The following is a 19,810-nucleotide window of genomic DNA, read 5'->3' on the forward strand; positions in this document are numbered from 1 at the left end:
ATCAGACCCCTCACTCAGTACTTTGTTGAAGCACCTTTGGCAGCGATTACATCCTCGAGTCTTCTTGGGTACGACGCTACAAGCTTGGCACACCTTTATTTGGGGAGTTTCTCCCATTCTTCTCTGCAGATCCTTTCAAGCTGGATGGGGAGCATCGCTGCACAGCTATTTTCACGCCTCTCCAGAGATCGGTTTCAAGTCCGGGCTCTGGCTGGGCCACTTATTCAGAGACTTGTCCTGAAGCCACTCCTGCATTGTCTTGGCTGTGTGCTTAGGGTCATTGTCCTGTTAGAAGGTGAACCTTCACCCCAGGCTGAGGTCCTGAGAGCTCTGGAGCAGGTTTCATCAAGGATCTCTCTGTACTTTGTTCCATTCATCTTTCCCTCAAGCCTGACTTGTCTCCCTGTTCCTGCCACTGAAAAACATCCACACAGCATGATTCTGACACCTTTAGGTGCCTTTTGGCAAACTCCAAGCGGGCTGTCATGTGCCTTTTACTGAGGAGTGGCTTCCGTCTAGCCACTCTACCGTAAAGGCCTGATTGGTGGAGTGCTGCAGAGACGGTTGTCTTTCTGGAAGGTTCTCCCATCTCCACAGAGGAACGATAGAGCTCTGTCAGAGTGACCATCAGGTTCTTTTTCACCTGCCTGACCAAGGTCCTTCTCCACCGATTGCTCAGTTTGGCCGGGCGGCCAGCACTAGGAAGAGTCTTGGTAGTTCCAAACTCCTTCCATTTAAGAATGATGGAGGCCACTGTGTTCTTGGTACCCTTCCCCAGATCTGTGCATCAGCACAATCCTGTTTCGGAACTCTACGGATAATTATTTCAACCTCATGGCTTGGTTTTTGCTCTGACATGCACTGTCAACTGTGGGACCTTATATAGACAGGTGTGTGCCTTTCCAAATCATGTCCAATCAATTGAATTTACCACAGGCACCTGAGCTGAATTTCGAGTCTCATAGCAAAGGGTATAAATACTTATGTAAATAAGGTATTTCTGTTTTTATTTTTAATACGTTTGCAAAAATGTCTAAAAACCTGTTTTCACTTCGTCATTATGGAGTATTGTGTTTAGATTTATGAGGGGAACATTTTCTTTAATACATTTTAGAATAAGGCTTTAACGTAACAAAATGTGGAAAAAGTCAAGGGGTCTGAATACTTTATGAATGCACTGTATAGCCTATGCGCAGTACATCTTTCAGCTTATGTAATTAGTTGTTTTCTTGCTCAAACCACGAGCAACACCTGTCAAACTCCGACATTTCTCTCAAAACATAGGGATTTCTATTTGCACGGGACTAGTATTATCAGAGGTCTTGGAGTTTGCCAAAACAGTATGTTATTCTGGTTAGTCAATGTCCAAATTTCAGTTTCCATTTAACACATCTAAACAGTAGGCTACAAGTCCCCTGACATATTATAGGCCTATTTGAAGTCCCGTCATGTGACTGTTGAATTTGTATAGAGCCTCACAATCATCACACATAACATAGCCAGCACTATTATCTTCCTCTTTTACCACTTCCCCAAATCTTTACTAAACATTTATTTTCTGGTCCTCCCTTCTCTTTATTTTCAACTCTCCTTTTGCAGCTTGTGTCTTATTGAATTAAACATCGACAATGTCCTTTTTGCCTCCGCGGATTGACGTTAACTTCTTCTGCCCTTCCCAGAAGCTTTGTTTGGCGATTGGCTGTGTAGGCTATTTGGCGCGTGTTGGCTACAGTTAAACCCTAACGTTTAGGCTTATGCAGTTATACCAGATAGCCTAAAATAATGAAAGAAAAACCTCAATGTAGACTATATAAACTGCACAATAATTACATTTATGGATTTTTTAAGGTATTGCTTCTCTTTATTCAACCCACCTGGCACCCACCGCCCTTCAGCCACACAATGTGCATGTGTGTATGTATATGTGTGTGTATATGTGTGTGTGTTTATGTGTGTATGTGTATATGTGTGTGTGTTTATGTGTGTATGTGTGTGTGTATATGTGTGTGTATATGTGTTTGTGTTTATGTGTGTATATGTGTGTGTAAATGTGTGTGTGTGTGTGTATGTGCGTACAGGGTGGTGAGGCGGGGGGTTCTGCATCTGTAACATCAAATTTGCCTGTCGGTCATCTTACTTGTATGGGGGCCTTCAGAAACAGGCAGCAGTGCAATAAGAGGAAGCTTATAAGCAGTAGTTGGGGACTGAAACATACATACAGAAACATCCTATACAGAAACCACCCATACAGAAACCATCCCTACAGGAACAACCCACAGAGAAACAACCCACACAGAAACAACCCACACAGGAACAACTCACACAGAAACAACCCACACAGAAACAACCCATACAGAAACAACCCATACAGGAACAACCCCTGCAGGAACCACCCATACAAAAACCACTCATACAGAAACCACCCATACAGGAACAACCCCTAGAGAAACAACCCACACAGAAACAACCCACACAGGAACAACTCACACATAAACAACCCATACAGAAACAACCCATACAGAAACAACCCATACAGAAACAACCCATACAGGAACAACCCATACAGAAACAACCCATACAGAAACAACCCATACAGGAACAATCCATACAGGAACAACCCATACAGAAACAACCCATGCAGAAACAACCCATACAGGAACAATCCATACAGGAACAACCCATACAAAAACCACTCATACAGAAACAACCCATACAGAAACAACCCCTGCAGGAACCACCCATACAAAAACCACTCATACAGAAACCACCCCTACAGGAACAACCCATAGAGAAACAACCCACACAGAAACAACCCATACAGGAACAACTCACACAGAAACAACCCATACAGAAACAACCCATACAGAAACAAGCCATACAGAAACAACCCATACAGGAACAATCCATACAGGAACAACCCATACAAAAACCACTCATACAGAAACCACCCCTACAGGAACAACCCATAGAGAAACAACCCACACAGAAACAACCCATACAGAAACAACCCATACAGGAACTATCCATACAGGAACAACCCATACAGAAACAACCCATACAGAAACAACCCATACAGGAACAACCCATACAAAAACCACTCATACAGAAACAACCCCTGCAGGAACCACCCATACAAAAACCACTCATACAGAAACCACCCCTACAGGAAAAACCCATAGAGAAACAACCCACACAGAAACAACCCACACAGGAACAACTCACACAGAAACAACCCATACAGAAACAACCCATACAGGAACAACCCATACAGGAACAACCCATACAGAAACAACCCATACAGAAACAACCCATACAGGAACAACCCATACAGGAACAACCCATACAGAAAGAAACAACCCATACAGGAACAACCCACACAGAAACAGCATAACAGAAATAGTATGTCTCTGAACATGGTGTTCATTTGTGAAATTCTTCTTGGAAAATTGGCAGAGTTCTGCTCAGTGGAATAACAGTAAGGCTTATCACAACAGCACTCTCTCTTTGTCCACACACGCTCAAATAAAAACAAATACACTCCCTCACATGCTCTTGATGTTTAGACAAACTGTAAACACTCAGCATCACAGGACAGGCCAACTCATAAGACTAAATCCACTTTTTTATACAGTGAGAAAAGTAATCAAATAAATAGATGAACTCACTGAGAACTCCCCTGTGAAGCCACTCTCCGCTTCCTCCTCCTCAGCCTCCTTGCTCTCCACTTGAGCCAGGAAGCCCCTCAGTATCCAGACTTGCTGCTCCATGGCTGGGCTGCTGGGGCTACGCGTGTACTGCTGCTGCCTGGCATGTCAGGACACAGAGGGCCACGGGACCATGGACAAGGGGCCCGCCGTCAGGGTTTGGGTGGCTGGGGGTGTCTCTGTTCCAAGGGGCCTGGTGAGAGGCACAAGGCACTGTCAGAGCTGTTGTCAGTTCAAGGAGGCAGCAGCAGCAAGCTAAAAGGTTCTGTGGTCAGTTAAAAAAAATATCACCACACCCCCTTGTGTCTCTCTCACTGGGTCCTAGAGCCAGCCAGGCTCCGAAGCACCTCATCGGGGTGTGTGTGTGCGCAAGAGAGAGAGAGAGAGAGCGAGAGAAAGAGAAAGATAGAAAGAAAGATACAGTGAGAGAGGCACAGACACAAACACAGGGGGAAAAGGGAGATAAATGTGCACACACATGCTTGAACAGCCCTAGAGCAGGGTTTCCAAAACTAAGTCCGGGGGCCAGTACCAGTTGTACTCATATTGACAGTGTCATGTCTTCTATAAACAATATATTAGTACAAGTACTTACTTGGTACATTCACTTTCTCTCTTCTGCTTGTTGTGACTATTGTCAGACCAACTCCTGTGTTGACGCTTGTGTGTGTAATACCTGTGTGTGTAATCACTTTGTGTGTGTGATTTCTCTGTGTGTAATCTCTGAGTGTGTCATCTCTGTTTGTGTCATCTCTGTGTATGCTATCTCTATGTGTGTGATCTCTGTGTGTGTAATCTCTGGGTGTGTGATCTCTATGTGGGAAATCTCTGAGTGTGTAATATATGTATGGGTAATCTCTGTGTGTGTAATATATGTATGGGTAATCTCTGAGTGTGTAATATATGTATGGGTAATCTCTGTGTGTGTAATATATGTATGGGTAATCTCTGTGTGTGTAATATATGTATGGGTAATCTCTGTGTGTGTAATCTCTGAGTGTGTAATATATGTATGAGTAATCTCTGTGTGTGTAATATATGTATGGGTAATCTCTGTGTGTGTAATCTCTGAGTGTGTAATATATGTATGGGTAATCTCTGTGTGTGTAATATATGTATGGGTAATCTCTGTGTGTGTAATATATGTATGGGTAATCTCTGAGTGTGTAATATATGTATGGGTAATCTCTGTGTGTGTAATATATGTATGGGTAATCTCTGAGTGTGTAATATATGTATGGGTAATCTCTGTGTGTGTAATATATGTATGGTTAATCTCTGTGTGTGTAATATATGTATGGGTAATCTCTGTGTGTGTAATCTCTGAGTGTGTAATATATGTATGAGTAATCTCTGTGTGTGTAATATATGTATGGGTAATCTCTGTGTGTGTAATCTCTGAGTGTGTAATATATGTATGGGTAATCTCTGTGTGTGTAATATATGTATGGGTAATCTCTGTGTGTGTAATATATGTATGGGTAATCTCTGTGTGTGTAATATATGTATGGGTAATCTCTGTGTGTGTAATATATGTATGGGTAATCTCTGTGTGTGTAATATATGTATGGGTAATCTCTGTGTGTGTAATATATGTATGGGTAATCTCTGTGTGTGTAATATATGTATGGGTAATCTCTGTGTGTGTAATATATGTATGGGTAATCTCTGTGTGTGTTGCCACTTGATGGAGATACAACTGACAGAAGAGGTTTAACTACCTACTGACAGGTACAGTTATCTCAACTCTACTGAGTCAGCTGATTGTCCAGCATTACAGAAGCACGGTGAGGAAGCTGCCATGATTACACTACAGTCATTTGGAGGAGATTTAGGCTGGAGAGTCAGTACACAAGTATCACCAAAGTCAGATTAATTTGGTTTAATTTTCAGAATCTGGATTTTACTTTCTCAATAAAGTAAAATTCAAAACCAAAGAATCACATGTTGGCAGTGATCACCAATCAACAGGTTCCCCTTTTCTTTATGTACTAGGGTGACACATAGTGGAAGGTCTATAAAATTGCATAATTGAATGGTCCTGGAGCAGAATGGTTCAAAGTAGTCGTACTCTCCACCCCCGACACATAACTACTTGAAGCAGCATAGGCCTATACATTTTAATGTTGTATTATATAAGATTATGTATTATGGATGATTAAATCAAAACCAAATTCATCTGAGCCTAATACTGTATATCAGTGAAATTGAACAGGGTGAATAATGCCAATTGGATCTCGTTATAGAGGGTATATTCACATCCTCTGCACACCTCTGAAGCTCTCTTAGCAGAGGAGGATGCCGCACTAACCACAGTCCATTTCAGTGACATCCTGTCTCATCATCAAAACGACACTTCATCTTACAATAACCTCGTTCACAGGTTTAATTGCTATTGTATAGGTTCAGAGATAGAGACGGCTGGTGGAGGACATTAGTCTTACCATGATGAGGGTCCTTTATCTCCTGTTGCTCTGTGAAAGTAAGTATATTTTAATCAACTTTTAAATGTAGTAATTACAACGTGGTTATAGTTCCTTTTCAACCAGTTTGTTTGAAAGAAATGTCCTGTTTTCATGCCCTCACAATTGTACATAACATTTTTTGATATCAAAGGAATTGTCACGTTCTGACCATAGTTATCTTATTTTATTCTTTGTTTTAGTATGGTCAGGGTGTGAGTTGGGGTGGGCAGTCTATGTTTGTTTTTCTATGTTGGTTTTTGTGTTCAGCCTAGTGTGGTTCTCAATCAGAGGCAGGTGTTGTTAATTGTATCTGATTGAGAATCATACTTTTGGTTTGTGGGTGTTTGTTTCCGTATGAGTGTTTTGGCCACACGGTACTGTTTCGGTTTTGTAAATTCACTTTGTTATTGTCTGTTAAGTGTTCTGAGTTTGAATTAAAAATCATCATGAACACTTACAACGCTGCACCTTGGTCCGATCCTTCTTCCACCAACGACAACCCTTACAGGGATGAACATATAGTAACAGTATAATTCCTCTGAAACTGTATTCAGCATAGTTTGTCCTACTTACGCCTGTCTGTGACTACATAATGATATCAAACCAAAACTGTGTTGATTTTTTTCTTGGTCTGATTAACGCTCACACCCTTTTTTCCAATCATATACATTATCATTATCAACAGGGTTGCCATTATATACAGTACCAGTCAAAAGTTTGGACACACTTGCTTCTACACCTGCATTGCTTGCTGTTTGGGGTTTTAGGCTGGGTTTCTGTACAGCACTTTGAGATATCAGCTGATGTATGAAGGGCTATATAAATACATTTGATTTGATTTGACTTACTCATTCAAGGGTTTTTCGTTATTTGTACTATTTTCTACATTGTAGAATACTAGTGAAGACATCAGAACTAGGAAATAACATATATGGAATAATTTAATAACCAAAAAAGTATTTAAAAAATATATATTTTATAGTTGAGATTCTTCAAAGTAGCCACCCTTTGCCTTGTCGACAGCTTTGCACACTCTTGGAATTCTTTCAACCAGCTTCATGAGATAGTCGCCTGGAATGCATTTCAAATTAAAGGTGTGCCTTGTTAATAGTTAATTTGTGGAATTTCTTTCCTTCTTAATGTGTTTGAGCCCATCAGTTGTGTTGTGACAAGGTAGGGGAGGTATGCAGAAGATAGCCCTATATGGTAAAAGACCAAGTCCATATTATGGCAAGAACAGCTCAAATAAGCAAAGAGAAAAGACAGTCCATCATTAGTTTAAGACATGAAGTTCAGTCAATATGGAACATTTTAAGAATTTTGAACGTTTCTTCAAGTGCAGTCGCAAAAACCATCAAGCGCTATGATGAAACTGGCTCTCATGAGGACCGCCACAGGAATGGAAGACCCAGAGTTACCTCTGCTGCAGAGGATAAGTTCATTAGAGTTACCAGCCTCAGAAATTGCAGCCCAAATTAATGCTTCACATAGTTCAAGTAACAGACACATCTCAACATCAACTGTTCAGAGGAGACTGCGTGAATCAGGCCTTAATGGGCAAATTACTGCAAAAAAACACTACTAAAGGACATCAATAATAAGAGGAGACTTGCTTGGGCAAAGAAGGACGAGCAATGGACATTAGACCGGTGGAAATTTGTGCTTTGATCTAATTGAGATTTTTGTTTCCAACTGCTGTGTCTTTGTGAGACGCTGAGTAGGTGGACGAATGATCTCTGCATGTGTAGTTCCCACCGTGAAGCATGGAGGAGGTGTGATGGTGTGGGGGTGCTTTGCTGGTGACACTGTCAGTGATTTATTTACAATTCAAGGCTCACTTAACCAGCATGGCTACCACAGCAATGATACGTCATCCCATCTGGTTTGCGCTTAGTGGGACTATCATTTAATTTTCAACAGGACAATGACCCAATACACCTCCAGGCTGTGTAAGGGCTAAGAAGGATAGTGATGAAGTGCTGCATCAGATGACCTGGCCTCCACAATCCCCCCGACCTCAACCCAATTGAGATGGTTTGTGATGAGTTCGACTGCAGAGTGAAGGAAAAGCAGCCAACAAGTGCTCAGCATATGTGGGAACTCCTTCAAGACTGTTGGAAAAGCATTCCAGGTGAAGCTGGTTGAGAGAATGCCAAGAGTGTGCAAAATTGTCATCAAGGCAAATGGTGGCTACTTTGAAGAATCTAAAATCTAAAATATATTTGAAAATAAAAATAGTAAAAATAAAGTGTCACTGGAATTTCATAATTCCTATTAATTATACAGTCTATAAGAATTTGTATGATTCCTATTTGCATAAAATAGACAGAGACAAGTCTTATCAAAATGAGATAATAGTATTTATTCTCGGAGCGCACTGCCATGTAACCACGAACAACAGTTTATATGCAAAATATGACGTCACCATTCAGCAGACAGTTCCAGCTAATGGAAAACCTGAGAAAACACACTCTGCCTTATCTAAACATCCCAGAGCTAAGTTGAGTCGGTTCAACCATAGGTTAACGACCACTTCTGCTTACTTAAAAACCCACACTTCCAGTCTTCTCCAACCTGGCTGAAATGGTATTTATATTATTTTATTACCCCCCTGTTACATGTTCCACAATCCCTTCCTCATGAATTAATATTGTTAATCAGATATACTAAAATAGAGTATAAGTTTCATTAGTTATTTAAAATGTAGATATTGTTTAGTCATTATTCATATAATTCCTAACATAAAGAAACCCCGTTGAATGTGTCCAAACTTTGGACTGGTACTGTGTATACTGTATATGAAGTAGATATGTACCTGCACAGTATATTTTCTTACCCCACTGATGATGACCATTTACTGCATACATAATACTATCCAGTGTACATCAGCACACAAAAAATGCTATTTTCAACCTGCAGAACATCTTTTAAAAGACATTCTGTAGGTCTGAAAGGGCTGTTGACCAACAATAATGATTTATCGAACTATTTGTTGTGTTTCTTTTCCCAGCAAGTGTCCAGCTTCAGTGTGACAAAACAGTAATCCAGGCCAATGTTGGGAGTGGATTCAGTCTGGTCTGCCAGTACCAAACAAACCGGTACCTCTTCAGTAAGAAGTACTGGTGCCGTGGGGAGTCTAGGTCGACCTGTGTTATTCTAATGGACTCGGATCACCTCACCAACAGAGAGCTCAGACACAGGTCTCAGATCATAGATGCACAGCGAAAGGGGTTGGTCATCATCATGACAGATCTCAAGTTAGAGGATACTGGAGTGTACTGGGTTGGGATTGATAAAATCCATGCTGACATCATGACTTCCATCAATCTAATTGTGACATTTGGTAAGATTATTTTTGCTCTTTACTTTTACTGACAAAGTTTCCCCTTCCCCTTTTCTTTTGCATTATCCAAATAACATCTCTCTCTCCCAGTGGCAGTGTCCAAACCCATGGTATGGCCCCTGAGTTCAATGGGAGACACTTGCTGGGGCCAGCCTGTGACAGTGCACTGTGCTAGTGCAAAGGGCACAAGTGTCCAGTACACCTGGTACCAATCCACCCAACCCCAGGACATCCAGTTTCAGAGCTCAGCAGACCTGCACCTACACTGTGGCATTTTGGAAGAAGACAGCCAGTACTACTGCAGTGCCAGCAACGATGTGAGCAGCCAGCATAGTGGGATGGTTTCGGTGCAGGTTCTGAAGCCCTCTGAGGAGGACTGCATCTATCGTTTTGCTATGGAGGGTAAGTGCTAAAAAAAATACTTTTGAATGTGGTTGATTAAGTAGGAACAAATTAAATCAGCAAAACTAAAACTAAAACACATCAGCAAAACTACATACTAAGTAGACACCCAAGTTAATTTATCCTAAACATGTAGCTTCTCATTACAATAAAATGTAAAGTAACGTATAATAACTATTTCCAATCTATGCATATGTACTTTAACACCACCAGGCAAGAGAAGCTATGACTGTAGTGACAGACTGAAGACAAGCACAGCCACACCTCTGCGTTCTACTGGCCATCTGACAGAAGAACCCTATCAACCTGGAACCAACAGCAACCTGTCCTCAACAATCAATCAAACACACCAGGATTGGCATTACAGTAGGTCAGAACCGTGTCACCTCTATGTAACCTCTGTGTAACCTCTGTGTATCTATTTCCACCAGATCCACATTAGCACACCTTGAGCTGAAGCCTGTTACCCAGTAACATAATGTGACATGTCTTGAAGAACCAGTGCAGCTAGACTTCCTTTGATGTGATCAATCTGTCAGCATGTCATGTACAGTATATCACAAAAGTGAGTACACCCCTCACATTTTTGTCAATATTTGAGTATATCTTTTCATGTGACAACACTGAAGAAATGACACTTTGCTACAATGTAAAGTAGTGAGTGTACAGCTTGTATAACAGTGTAAATGTGCTGTCCCCTCAAAATAACTCAACACACAGCCATTAATGTCTAAACCGCTGGCAACAAAAGTGAGTACACCCCTAAATGAAAATGTCCAAATTGGGCCCAAAGTGTCAATATTTTGTGGCCACCATCATTTTCTAGCACTGCCTTAAACTTCTTGGGCATGGAGTTCACCAGAGCTTCACAGGTTGCCACTGGAGTCCTCTTCCACTCCTCCATGACGAAATCACGGAGCTGATGGATGTTAGAGACCTTGCACTCCTCCACCTTCTGTTTGAGAATGCCCCACAGATGCTCAATAGGGTTTAGGTCTGGAGACATGCTTGGCCAGTCCATCACCTTTACCCTCAGCTTCTTTAGCAAGGCACTGGTCGTCTAGGAGGTGTGTTTGGGGTCGTTATCATGTTGGAATATTGCCCTGCAGCCCAGTGTCCGAAGGGAGGGGATCATGCTCTGCTTCAGTATGTCACAGTACATGTTGGCATTCATGGTTCCCTCAATGAACTGTAGCTCCCCAGTGCCGGCAGTACTCATGCAGCCCCAGACCATGACACTAACACCACCATGCTTGACTGTAGGCAAGACACACTTGTCTTTGTACTCCTCACCTGGTTGCTACCACACACGCTTGACACCACCTGAACCAAATAAGTGTATCTTGGTCTCATCAGACCACAGGACATGTCCTTAGTCTGCTTGTCTTCAGCAAACTGTTTGCGGGCTTTCTTGTGCATCATCTTTAGAAGAGGCTTCCTTCTGGGACGACAGCCATGCAGACCAATTTGATGCAGTGTACGACATATGGTCTGAGCACTGACAGGCTGACCCCCCACCCCTTCAACCTCTGCAGCAATGCTGGCAGCACTCATACGTCTATTTCCCAAAGACAACCTCTGGATATGACGCTGAGCACGTGCACTCAACTTCTTGGTCGACCATGGCGAGGCCTGTTCTGAGTGGAACCTGTCCAGTTAAACCGCTATATGGTCTTGGCCACCGTGCTGCAGCTCAGATATACTCAAATATTTACACAAATGTGAGGGGTGTAATCACTTTTGTGATATACTGTATATGTCTGTTGTTTGCTGGCAGTGGAGCAAAGGTTTGCATTAAGAGGCACAGTGCAGTAGCGCTGTTAAGAGGTTGCATATATTTTAGTTGTCCACTTTCAAGTACAGGATGTACTGTGCACTCTTAAAAACTGTACTGTGTATGCTGCTGTAGAATTGAGATCTGAAGACTACTATATAGGGGAGAGTGGGGTAAGGGGTGGAAAATGGGAAAAAAGCCACCCTTGTTTCTAGGAAACCATACAGAAAATGTACCATTTGACCAAATACTTAGAAAGAGGTCATCATTTCATGGAGTTTGTGAAGGAAGTAACCACATGGAAAAAGTGGTAATCAAGTTGGGTCCAAAAAACAGATTTTTACCAAATGAAATGAATTTATTGTGTTAGAGGTTTCATGGTGCTTGTATCTAAACCAAAGTAGATCATTTTAAGATGGTTCTATACATCAGTTTGGGTCTCTATAAGCATCAATATGAGGTCCTAAACCTAGAATTAAAGGGCATCGTTGTAGCTGTGTCCTGTGTCGGCTAATATAGTCAAAGTGTTTGCCTTGGGGTAAGTTGAGTCAAGGGCCATGGGGTAAATTGAGCCAATTGTTGAGCCAATGGCAAGTGTTTGTTAGGTGTTGAGCCTGGTAAAAATGTGCCTAAAATTATTAAAATACCAAAAAGTGATTGTGGTTGGGTTGAAATGTGTTTGGGAAATAAAGATATAAAAATAAGGACCTCTCGAGTGGCATAGCGGTCTAAGGCACCTGCATCGCAGTGCTAGAGTTGCTACCACAGACTTGGGTTCGATCCATGCGGCTGTGATCGGGAGTCCCATAGGGCGGCGCATTAATTGGCCCAGCGTCATCTGGGTTAGGGGAGGATTTGGCCGGGGGGGTTTTACTTGGCTCATTGCGCGCTAGTGACTCCTTGGGACGGCCGGACGCCTGCAGGCTGACCTTGGTCATCAGTTGAATGGTGTTTTGTCTGGCTTCCGGGTTAACTGGGTGGGTGTTAAGAAGCGCAGTTTGGCGGGTCATGTTTCAGAGGACACATAACTTGACCTTCGTCTCCTGAGTCCATTGGGGGTAAAATACAACAACAACAAAAATATAAATAAAAGAGTTGATGTTTTACCCAATAAATTACTGGAAGTTTATATATATAGAAGTTTATATATATATACAGTATATATTATTATAGCTTACAGTTTGTTCGCCGTTAGTCAGCACCTCTACACTAAATCATTATCTCTACACTAAATCAAGCTCATGCTTTTTATTATGGAAATAAAAATAGACATGGTTTTAAAAAGGTAGTGGTAATATTTAATTCAGTACAGAAATTGTCTGTTGGCTGTTGATGGATAGGGTCAACATAGGCCTTGCTGCTTTGCTTCATTCGTTGCATTGAGCCAATTTCATATTTTGTGTATGTGCATTGCCTTAACATGTTGTGGAGGTAAGCCTGGGGTAAGCTCTGTACATTTCAGCATGTCTACATAATTTGGTGCTAAATGAAGCTAGCTAAACAACTTGATAAATGGACACTATACTTCACCTCAAAAAAGGCTACAAGCTCATGTAAAGTTGGTAACTGAACTATGTGGAGTTATTGTATAGTCTACCATTGCTGAAAAAGATGAAAGGTTATCTAGACACTTGGAGACTTCCACCGTGTTTGGCTGCTAGGTGAAGACAGGTTCCTGGGTCCAGAGCATTTGAAAATGACTGCCCCCTCTCACGGAAGCCATGGAATTTCAAGGCCAACCGCAGTACTGCAGGCATTGATAGCAGAAAACAGTACCCCTTCCATTATGGTAAATGGAAAAATGGCAATCTTCGTGGTCAATCGTTGTGTAATAAAAAATAATAATTGGAAGACAGTCACGGTACCAATAACTGCTTCTAATACACCAGATGTATGTCGTTGAGTAGCTCAAACTGTGCATGTCTCCATTAAACGCCATCTTAACTGACTTAATATGGCATCAATGCACTATTGTATTCACAGTGCATTTGGAAAGTATTCAGACCCCTTCTCTTTTTCCACATTTTGTTACGTTACAGCAATTTTCTAAAATGGATTAAATAAAACATTTCCCCCATCAATCTACACACAATATCCCATAATGACAAAGCGAAAACAGGTTTTTAGACATTTGGCAAATGTATTCCCCTGTGGAGATGGGAGAAACTTCCAGAAAGACAACTATCTGTGCAGCACTCCACCAATCAGGCTTTATGGTAGAATGGCCAGACCGAAGCCACTCCTCAGTAAAAGGCACATGACAGCTCGCTTGGAGTTTGCCAAAAGGCACCTAAAGGACTCTCAGAACATGAGAAACAAGAGCAAGCTCTGGTCTTATGAAACCAAGATTGAACTCCTTGGCCTGAATGCTAAATATCACATCTGGAAGAAACCTGGCACAATCTCTAAACTGAAGCATTTCTAAAAACCTGTTTTTGCTTTGCCATTATGAGGTAGTGTGTGTAGATTGACAATTGAATACATTTTAGAACAAGGCTGTAAAAAAATGTGGAAGTATTCAAGGGGTCTGAATACTTTCCGAAAGTACTGTAGGAATGAATGGTGTCATGTGATCGTTAGCTTTGTCCATTCATACAATTATTGTTCCAGAGCAGACAATCATTGGTCCAGAATAACGGGTGATATGTCTGTAATTTGGCCAGTACTTGAGGGGTGTGGCTGTGGTTGTCTGTGTTAACTATGCACACTCACAGGGCCCTATACACCACACACACTGATACTCCAACACACATACAAAACACTCCATCATTTGCTCAAACACATAATATGCACATACATTAATACTGACTCGAAACACACCCACTCACATACAATCATCATTTTCGCTGCTGCTACTCTGCTGCTACTCTGATTATCATATACCCTGACGCCTTGTCACCTTACCCCTATACATACTGTATCTACCGCTATCGAGCCTAGACATTGTACATATGGTACTGGAACTGACCCTGTATATAGTATGCTTACTTTATCGTATTCTTATTTTTATATTGTGTGCGTTTTTGTTATTTTTAGTATTACATTGTTATTGATTACTGCATTGTTGAGGTTAAAGCTAGCAAGATAGGCATTTCACTGTACTTGTGCATGTAACATTAAAACTAACATGTCATGTGCAGTTAGACTTCCCCTTGCAGTGCTCAAATGTGGTACGTTGTTTGATTGCAGTGTAGTGAATGTTTCCAGAGAGGCACAGTGCTGTGAAAGGTTGCAGAGGTGTAGACCAGGCCTGGGAAAAGACCGACCCGGGAGCCGTATGCGGCCTGCGGCCTGCGACCTGATTCAATACAGCCCGTGGAATAATGCTCAGATCACGTAAAGAATTGGCGATAGTAAAGTTTAGAAAAAATGTATTTGTTATTCAAATTAAAATCCCAATGAATCCTCTCTTTATGTAATGATTTAACTCCCACCGCTTGTGGGACACTTATTTTGAAGGCACGTATAAATAACAAATGCACGAGGACAGACAGTGAAAACCGGCTGACACATGTCACAGTTTCAAATAGTAGCTAGCTAGAAATCGCACAAAAATGAGTTTTTAAAAGAAAAGCATCTGCTTCCAACTCACACCCTCAAACACATAGATCCCCTGAACGCAGCTCACTTTCCAGCCCACTTTCCAGCTCACACCCTCAAACACATAGATCCCCTGAATGCAGCTCACTTTCCAGCCCACTTTCCAGCTCACACCCTCAAACACCTAGATCCCCTGAATGCAGCTCACTTTCCAGCCCACTTTCCAGCTCACACACTCAAACACATAGATCCCCTGAATGCAGTTCACTCTCCAAATCCCAATACCCTGAATTCTAATCACCTGTTCACACACCTGTATGTCATTATCACACACTATTTAGTTAATTTCTTTGCACCCCATCACTGTGAGGTATTGTTTGTTTTGTGACACACTTCTTTTTCGTGGAGCTGTTTTCCCCCGCGAGTTACTCCTCCCGTGTATGATAGTTTTTGCCTGCCTCACTAACAACGCCCTTTTGCCTATTCACTACCTGTACTGTTATCAACCTATATTCTGATCTCACTGACAATGTTACTAGCCTTTTAGTACTGTTGCCTTTTTGGACCCCCTGTGTCTGACCTTCTTCCTGCCCTTGGTCCCAGCTACCTGCCTCCTCCTGTGGTCCTTTACAAATAAACACCTGTTGCGCCCTGCACTTGAAACCAGCTCTCTGTCTACCATCGTGTTCATTACAGGTGCATGCATACGGTGGGGAGAACATGTATTCGATACACTGCCGATTTTGCAGGTTTTCCTACTTACAAAGCATGTAGAGGTCTGTATTTTTTTAAATCATAGGTACACTTCAACTGTGAGAGACGGAATCTAAAACAAAAAAAACAGAATCACATTGTATGATTTTTAAGTAATTAATTAGCATTTTATTGCATGACATAAGTATTTGATCACCTACCAACCAGTAAGAATTCCGGCTCTCACAGACCTGTTAGTTTTTCTTTAAGAAGCCCTCCTGTTCTCCACTCATTACCTGTATTAACTGCACCTGTTTGAACTCGTTACTTGTATAAAGGTAACCTGTCCACACACTCAATCAAACAGACTCCAACCTCTCCAAAATGGCCAAGACCAGAGAGCTGTGTAAGGACATCAGGGATACAACTGTAGACCTGCACATGGCTGGGATGGGCTACAGGACAATAGGCAAGCAGCTTGGTGAGAAGGCAACAACTGTTGGCGCAATTATTAGAAAATGGAAGAAGTTCAAGATAACGGTCAATCACCCTCGGTCTGGGGCTCCATGCAAGATCTCACCTTGTGGGGCATCAATGATCATGAGGAAGGTGAGGGATAAGCCCAGAACTACACGGCAGGACCTGGTCAATGACCTGAAGAGAGAAGAAGGATGAGTACAGCCCCAAGAACACCATCCCAACCTTGAAGCATGGAGGTGGAAACATCATTCTTTGGGGATGCTTTTCTGCAAACAGGACAGGATGACTGTACCGTATTGAGGAGAGGATGGATGGAGCCATGTATCGCGAGATCTTGGCCAACAACCTCCTTCCCTCAGTAAGAGCATTGAAGATGGGTCGTGGCTGGGTCTTCCAGGATGACAACGACCCGAAACACACAGCCAGGGCAACTAAGAAGTGGCTCCGTAAGAAGCATCTCAAGGTCCTGGAGTGGCCTAGCCAGTCTCCAGATCTGAACCCAATAGAAAATCTTTGGAGGGAGCTGAAAGTCCATATTGCCCAGTGACAGCCCCGAAACCTGAAGGGTCTAGAGAAGGTCTGTATGGAGGAGTGGGCCAAAATCCCTGCTGCAGTGTATGCAAACCTGGTCAAGAACTACAGGAAACGTATGATCTCTGTAATTGCAAACAAAGGTTTCTGTACCAAATATTAAGTTCTGCTTTTCTGATGTATCAAATACTTATGTCATGCAATAAAATGCAAATGAATTACTTAAAAATCATCCAATGTGATTTTCTGGATTTTTGTTTTAGATTCCATCTCTCGCAGTTGAAGTGTACCTATGATAAAAATTACAGACCTCTACATGCTTTGTAAGTAGGAAAACCTGCAAAATCGGCAGTGTATCAAATACTTTTTCTCCCCACTGTATGTATTCACCCTTTGCTATGAAGCCCCTAAATAAGATCTGGTGCAACCAATTACCTTCAGAAGTCACATATTTGGTTAAATAAAGTCCAACTGTTTGCAATCTAAGTATCACATGATCTGTCACATGATCTCAGTATATATACACCTGTTCTGAAAGGCTCCAGAGTCTGCAAAACCATTAAGCAAGGTGCGCACCATGGCACCATGAAGACAAAGGAGCTCTCCAAACAGGTCAGGGACAAAGTTGTGGAGAAGTACAGATCAGGGTTCGGTTATAAAAAAATATCAGAAACGTTGAACGTCCCATGGAACACCATTAATTACATTATTAAAAAATTGAAAGAATATGGCACCACAGCAAACCTGCCAAGAGAGGGCCGCCCACCAAAACTCACTGACCAGGCTAGGAGGACATTAATCAGAGAGGCAACAAAGAGACCAAAGATAACCCTGAAGGAGCTGCAAAGCTCCACAGCGGAGATTGGAGTATCTGTCCATAGGACCACTTTAAGCCGTACACTCCACAGAGCTGGGTTTTACGGAAGAGTGGCCAGAAAAAAAGCCATTGCTTATAGAATAAATAAGCAAACATGTTTGGTGTTTGCCAAAAGGCATGTGGGAGACTCCCCAAACATATGGAAGAAGGTACTCTGGTCAGATGAGACTAAAACTGAGGTTTTTGGCCATCAAGGAAAACGCTATGTCTTACACAAACCCAATACCTCTCATCACCCCGAGAACACAATCCCCCACAGTGAAGCATGGTGGTGGCAGCATCATGCTGTGGGGATGTTTTTCATCGGCAGAGACTGGGAAACTGGTCAGAATTGAAGGATGGCGCTAAATGCAGGGAAATTCTTGAGGGAAACCTGTTTCAGTCTTCCAGAAATTTGAGAGGTTCACCTTCCAGCAGGACAATGACCCTAAGCATACTGCTAAAGCAACACTCGAGTGGTTTAAAGGGGAAACATTACAATGTCTTGGAATTGCCGAGTCAAAGCCCAGACCTCAATCTAATTGAGAATCTGTGGTATGACTTAAAGATTGCTGTACACCAGCAGGAACCAATCCAACTTGAAGGAGTTAGAGCAGTTTTGCCTTGAAGAATGGGCAAAAATCCCAGTGGCTTGATGTACCAAGCTTATAGAAACATATCCCAAGAGACCTGCAGCTGCAATTGCTGCAAAAGGTGGCTCTACAAAGTATTGACTTTGAGGTGAATAGTTATGCACGCTCAAGTTTCCTGCTTTTTTTGTCTTATTTCACAATAAAAAATATTTTGCATCTTCAAAGTGGTAGGCATGTTGTGTAAATCAAATGACACAAACCCACAAAAGATCTATTTTAATTCCAGGTTTTAAGGCAACAAAATAGGAAAAATGATGAATATTTTCTCAAGGCACTGTACATGGGGGTACCGATACAGAGTCAATGTGCGGGGGCACTGGTTAGTTGACGTAGTATGTAAAGTCGTGGCCAAAAGTATTGAGAATGACACACATATTCATTTTCACAAAGTCTGCTGCCTCAGGGTCTTTAGATATTTTTTGTCAGATGTTAATATGGAATACTGAAGTATAATTACAAGCATTTCATAAGTGCCAAAGGCTTTTATTGACAATTACATGATGTTGATGCAAAGAGTCAATATTTGCAGTGTTGACCCTTCTTTTTCAAGACCTCTGCAATCCGCCCTGGCATGCTGTCAATTAACTTCTGGGCCACATCCTGACTGATGGTAGCCCATTCTTGCATAATCAATGCTTGTGTAACGGCGTTCTTCATTTGTCGAAGGGGAGTCGGACCCAAATGCAGCGTGGTTGTTACTCATGATCTTTAATGAAGGAAAATGGAACGATACATGAAATAACTATTACAAAATACAAAACAACAAACGGAACGAGAAACCTATTACAGCCTATCTGGTGAAACTACACAGAGACAGGAACAATCACCCACGAAATACAAAGCGAAACCAGGCTACCTAAATACGGTTCCCAATCAGAGACAACGAGAATCACCTGACTCTGATTGAGAACCGCCTCAGGCAGCCAAGCCCATACAACACCCCTACTCAACCGCAATCCCAATAATACAAAACCCCAATACGACATACAACAACATAAACCCATGTCACACCCTGGCCTGACCAAATAATATAACGAAAACACAAAATACAATAACCAAGGCGTGACAGAACCCCCCCCTACGGTGCGGACTCCCGGACGCACCTCAAAACCATAGGGAGGGTCCGGGTGGGCGTCTGTCCATGGTGGTGGTTCCGGCTCGGGACGTGGACCCCACTCCATTAATGTCCTAGTTCCTCCCCTTCGCGTCCTGGGGTAATCCACCCTCGCCGCCGACCATGGCCTAATAGTCCTCACCACTGAGATGAAGCTCAGGCAGGTAGTAGGCTCCGGTAGATCCTGGCTGGCTGGCGGATCTGGAAGATTCTGGTTGACTAGCAGATCTGGAAGAGACTGGTTGACTGGCAGAT

At 42.2% G+C, this 19,810-nt stretch overlaps 2 protein-coding genes across 4 annotated transcripts in view; one reads left to right on the forward strand and one right to left on the reverse strand.

Moving 5' to 3' along the window:
- Nucleotides 1–3,950, reverse strand: part of ptpn22 (protein tyrosine phosphatase non-receptor type 22) — a 28,880-nt gene extending 24,930 nt beyond the window's left edge. For 2 of the 3 annotated variants that reach the window (XM_035757410.2, XM_035757409.2), the window contains exon 1: nt 3,666–3,949. In XM_035757410.2, the coding sequence (XP_035613303.1) occupies nt 3,666–3,767 (102 nt within the window). In that variant the 5' untranslated portion in view covers nt 3,768–3,949. Of the gene's footprint in view, nt 1–3,665 lie in introns of all 3 variants that reach the window. The other variant, XR_004823086.1, reaches the window with a different exon arrangement.
- A 2,132-nt stretch (nt 3,951–6,082) lies between these two features.
- Nucleotides 6,083–10,357, forward strand: LOC118371800 (natural cytotoxicity triggering receptor 2-like). The gene is made up of 4 exons (XM_035757412.2): nt 6,083–6,186; nt 9,180–9,512; nt 9,603–9,914; nt 10,128–10,357. The coding sequence occupies exons 1-4, from the start codon at nt 6,150–6,152 to the stop codon at nt 10,319–10,321; spliced, it is 876 nt and encodes a 291-aa protein (XP_035613305.1). The 5' UTR covers nt 6,083–6,149; the 3' UTR covers nt 10,322–10,357.
- The last annotated feature ends 9,453 nt before the right edge of the window (nt 10,358–19,810 follow it).

Source organism: Oncorhynchus keta, chromosome 28 (assembly GCF_023373465.1).
Source record: "Oncorhynchus keta strain PuntledgeMale-10-30-2019 chromosome 28, Oket_V2, whole genome shotgun sequence".
Lineage (NCBI taxonomy): Eukaryota > Metazoa > Chordata > Actinopteri > Salmoniformes > Salmonidae > Oncorhynchus > Oncorhynchus keta.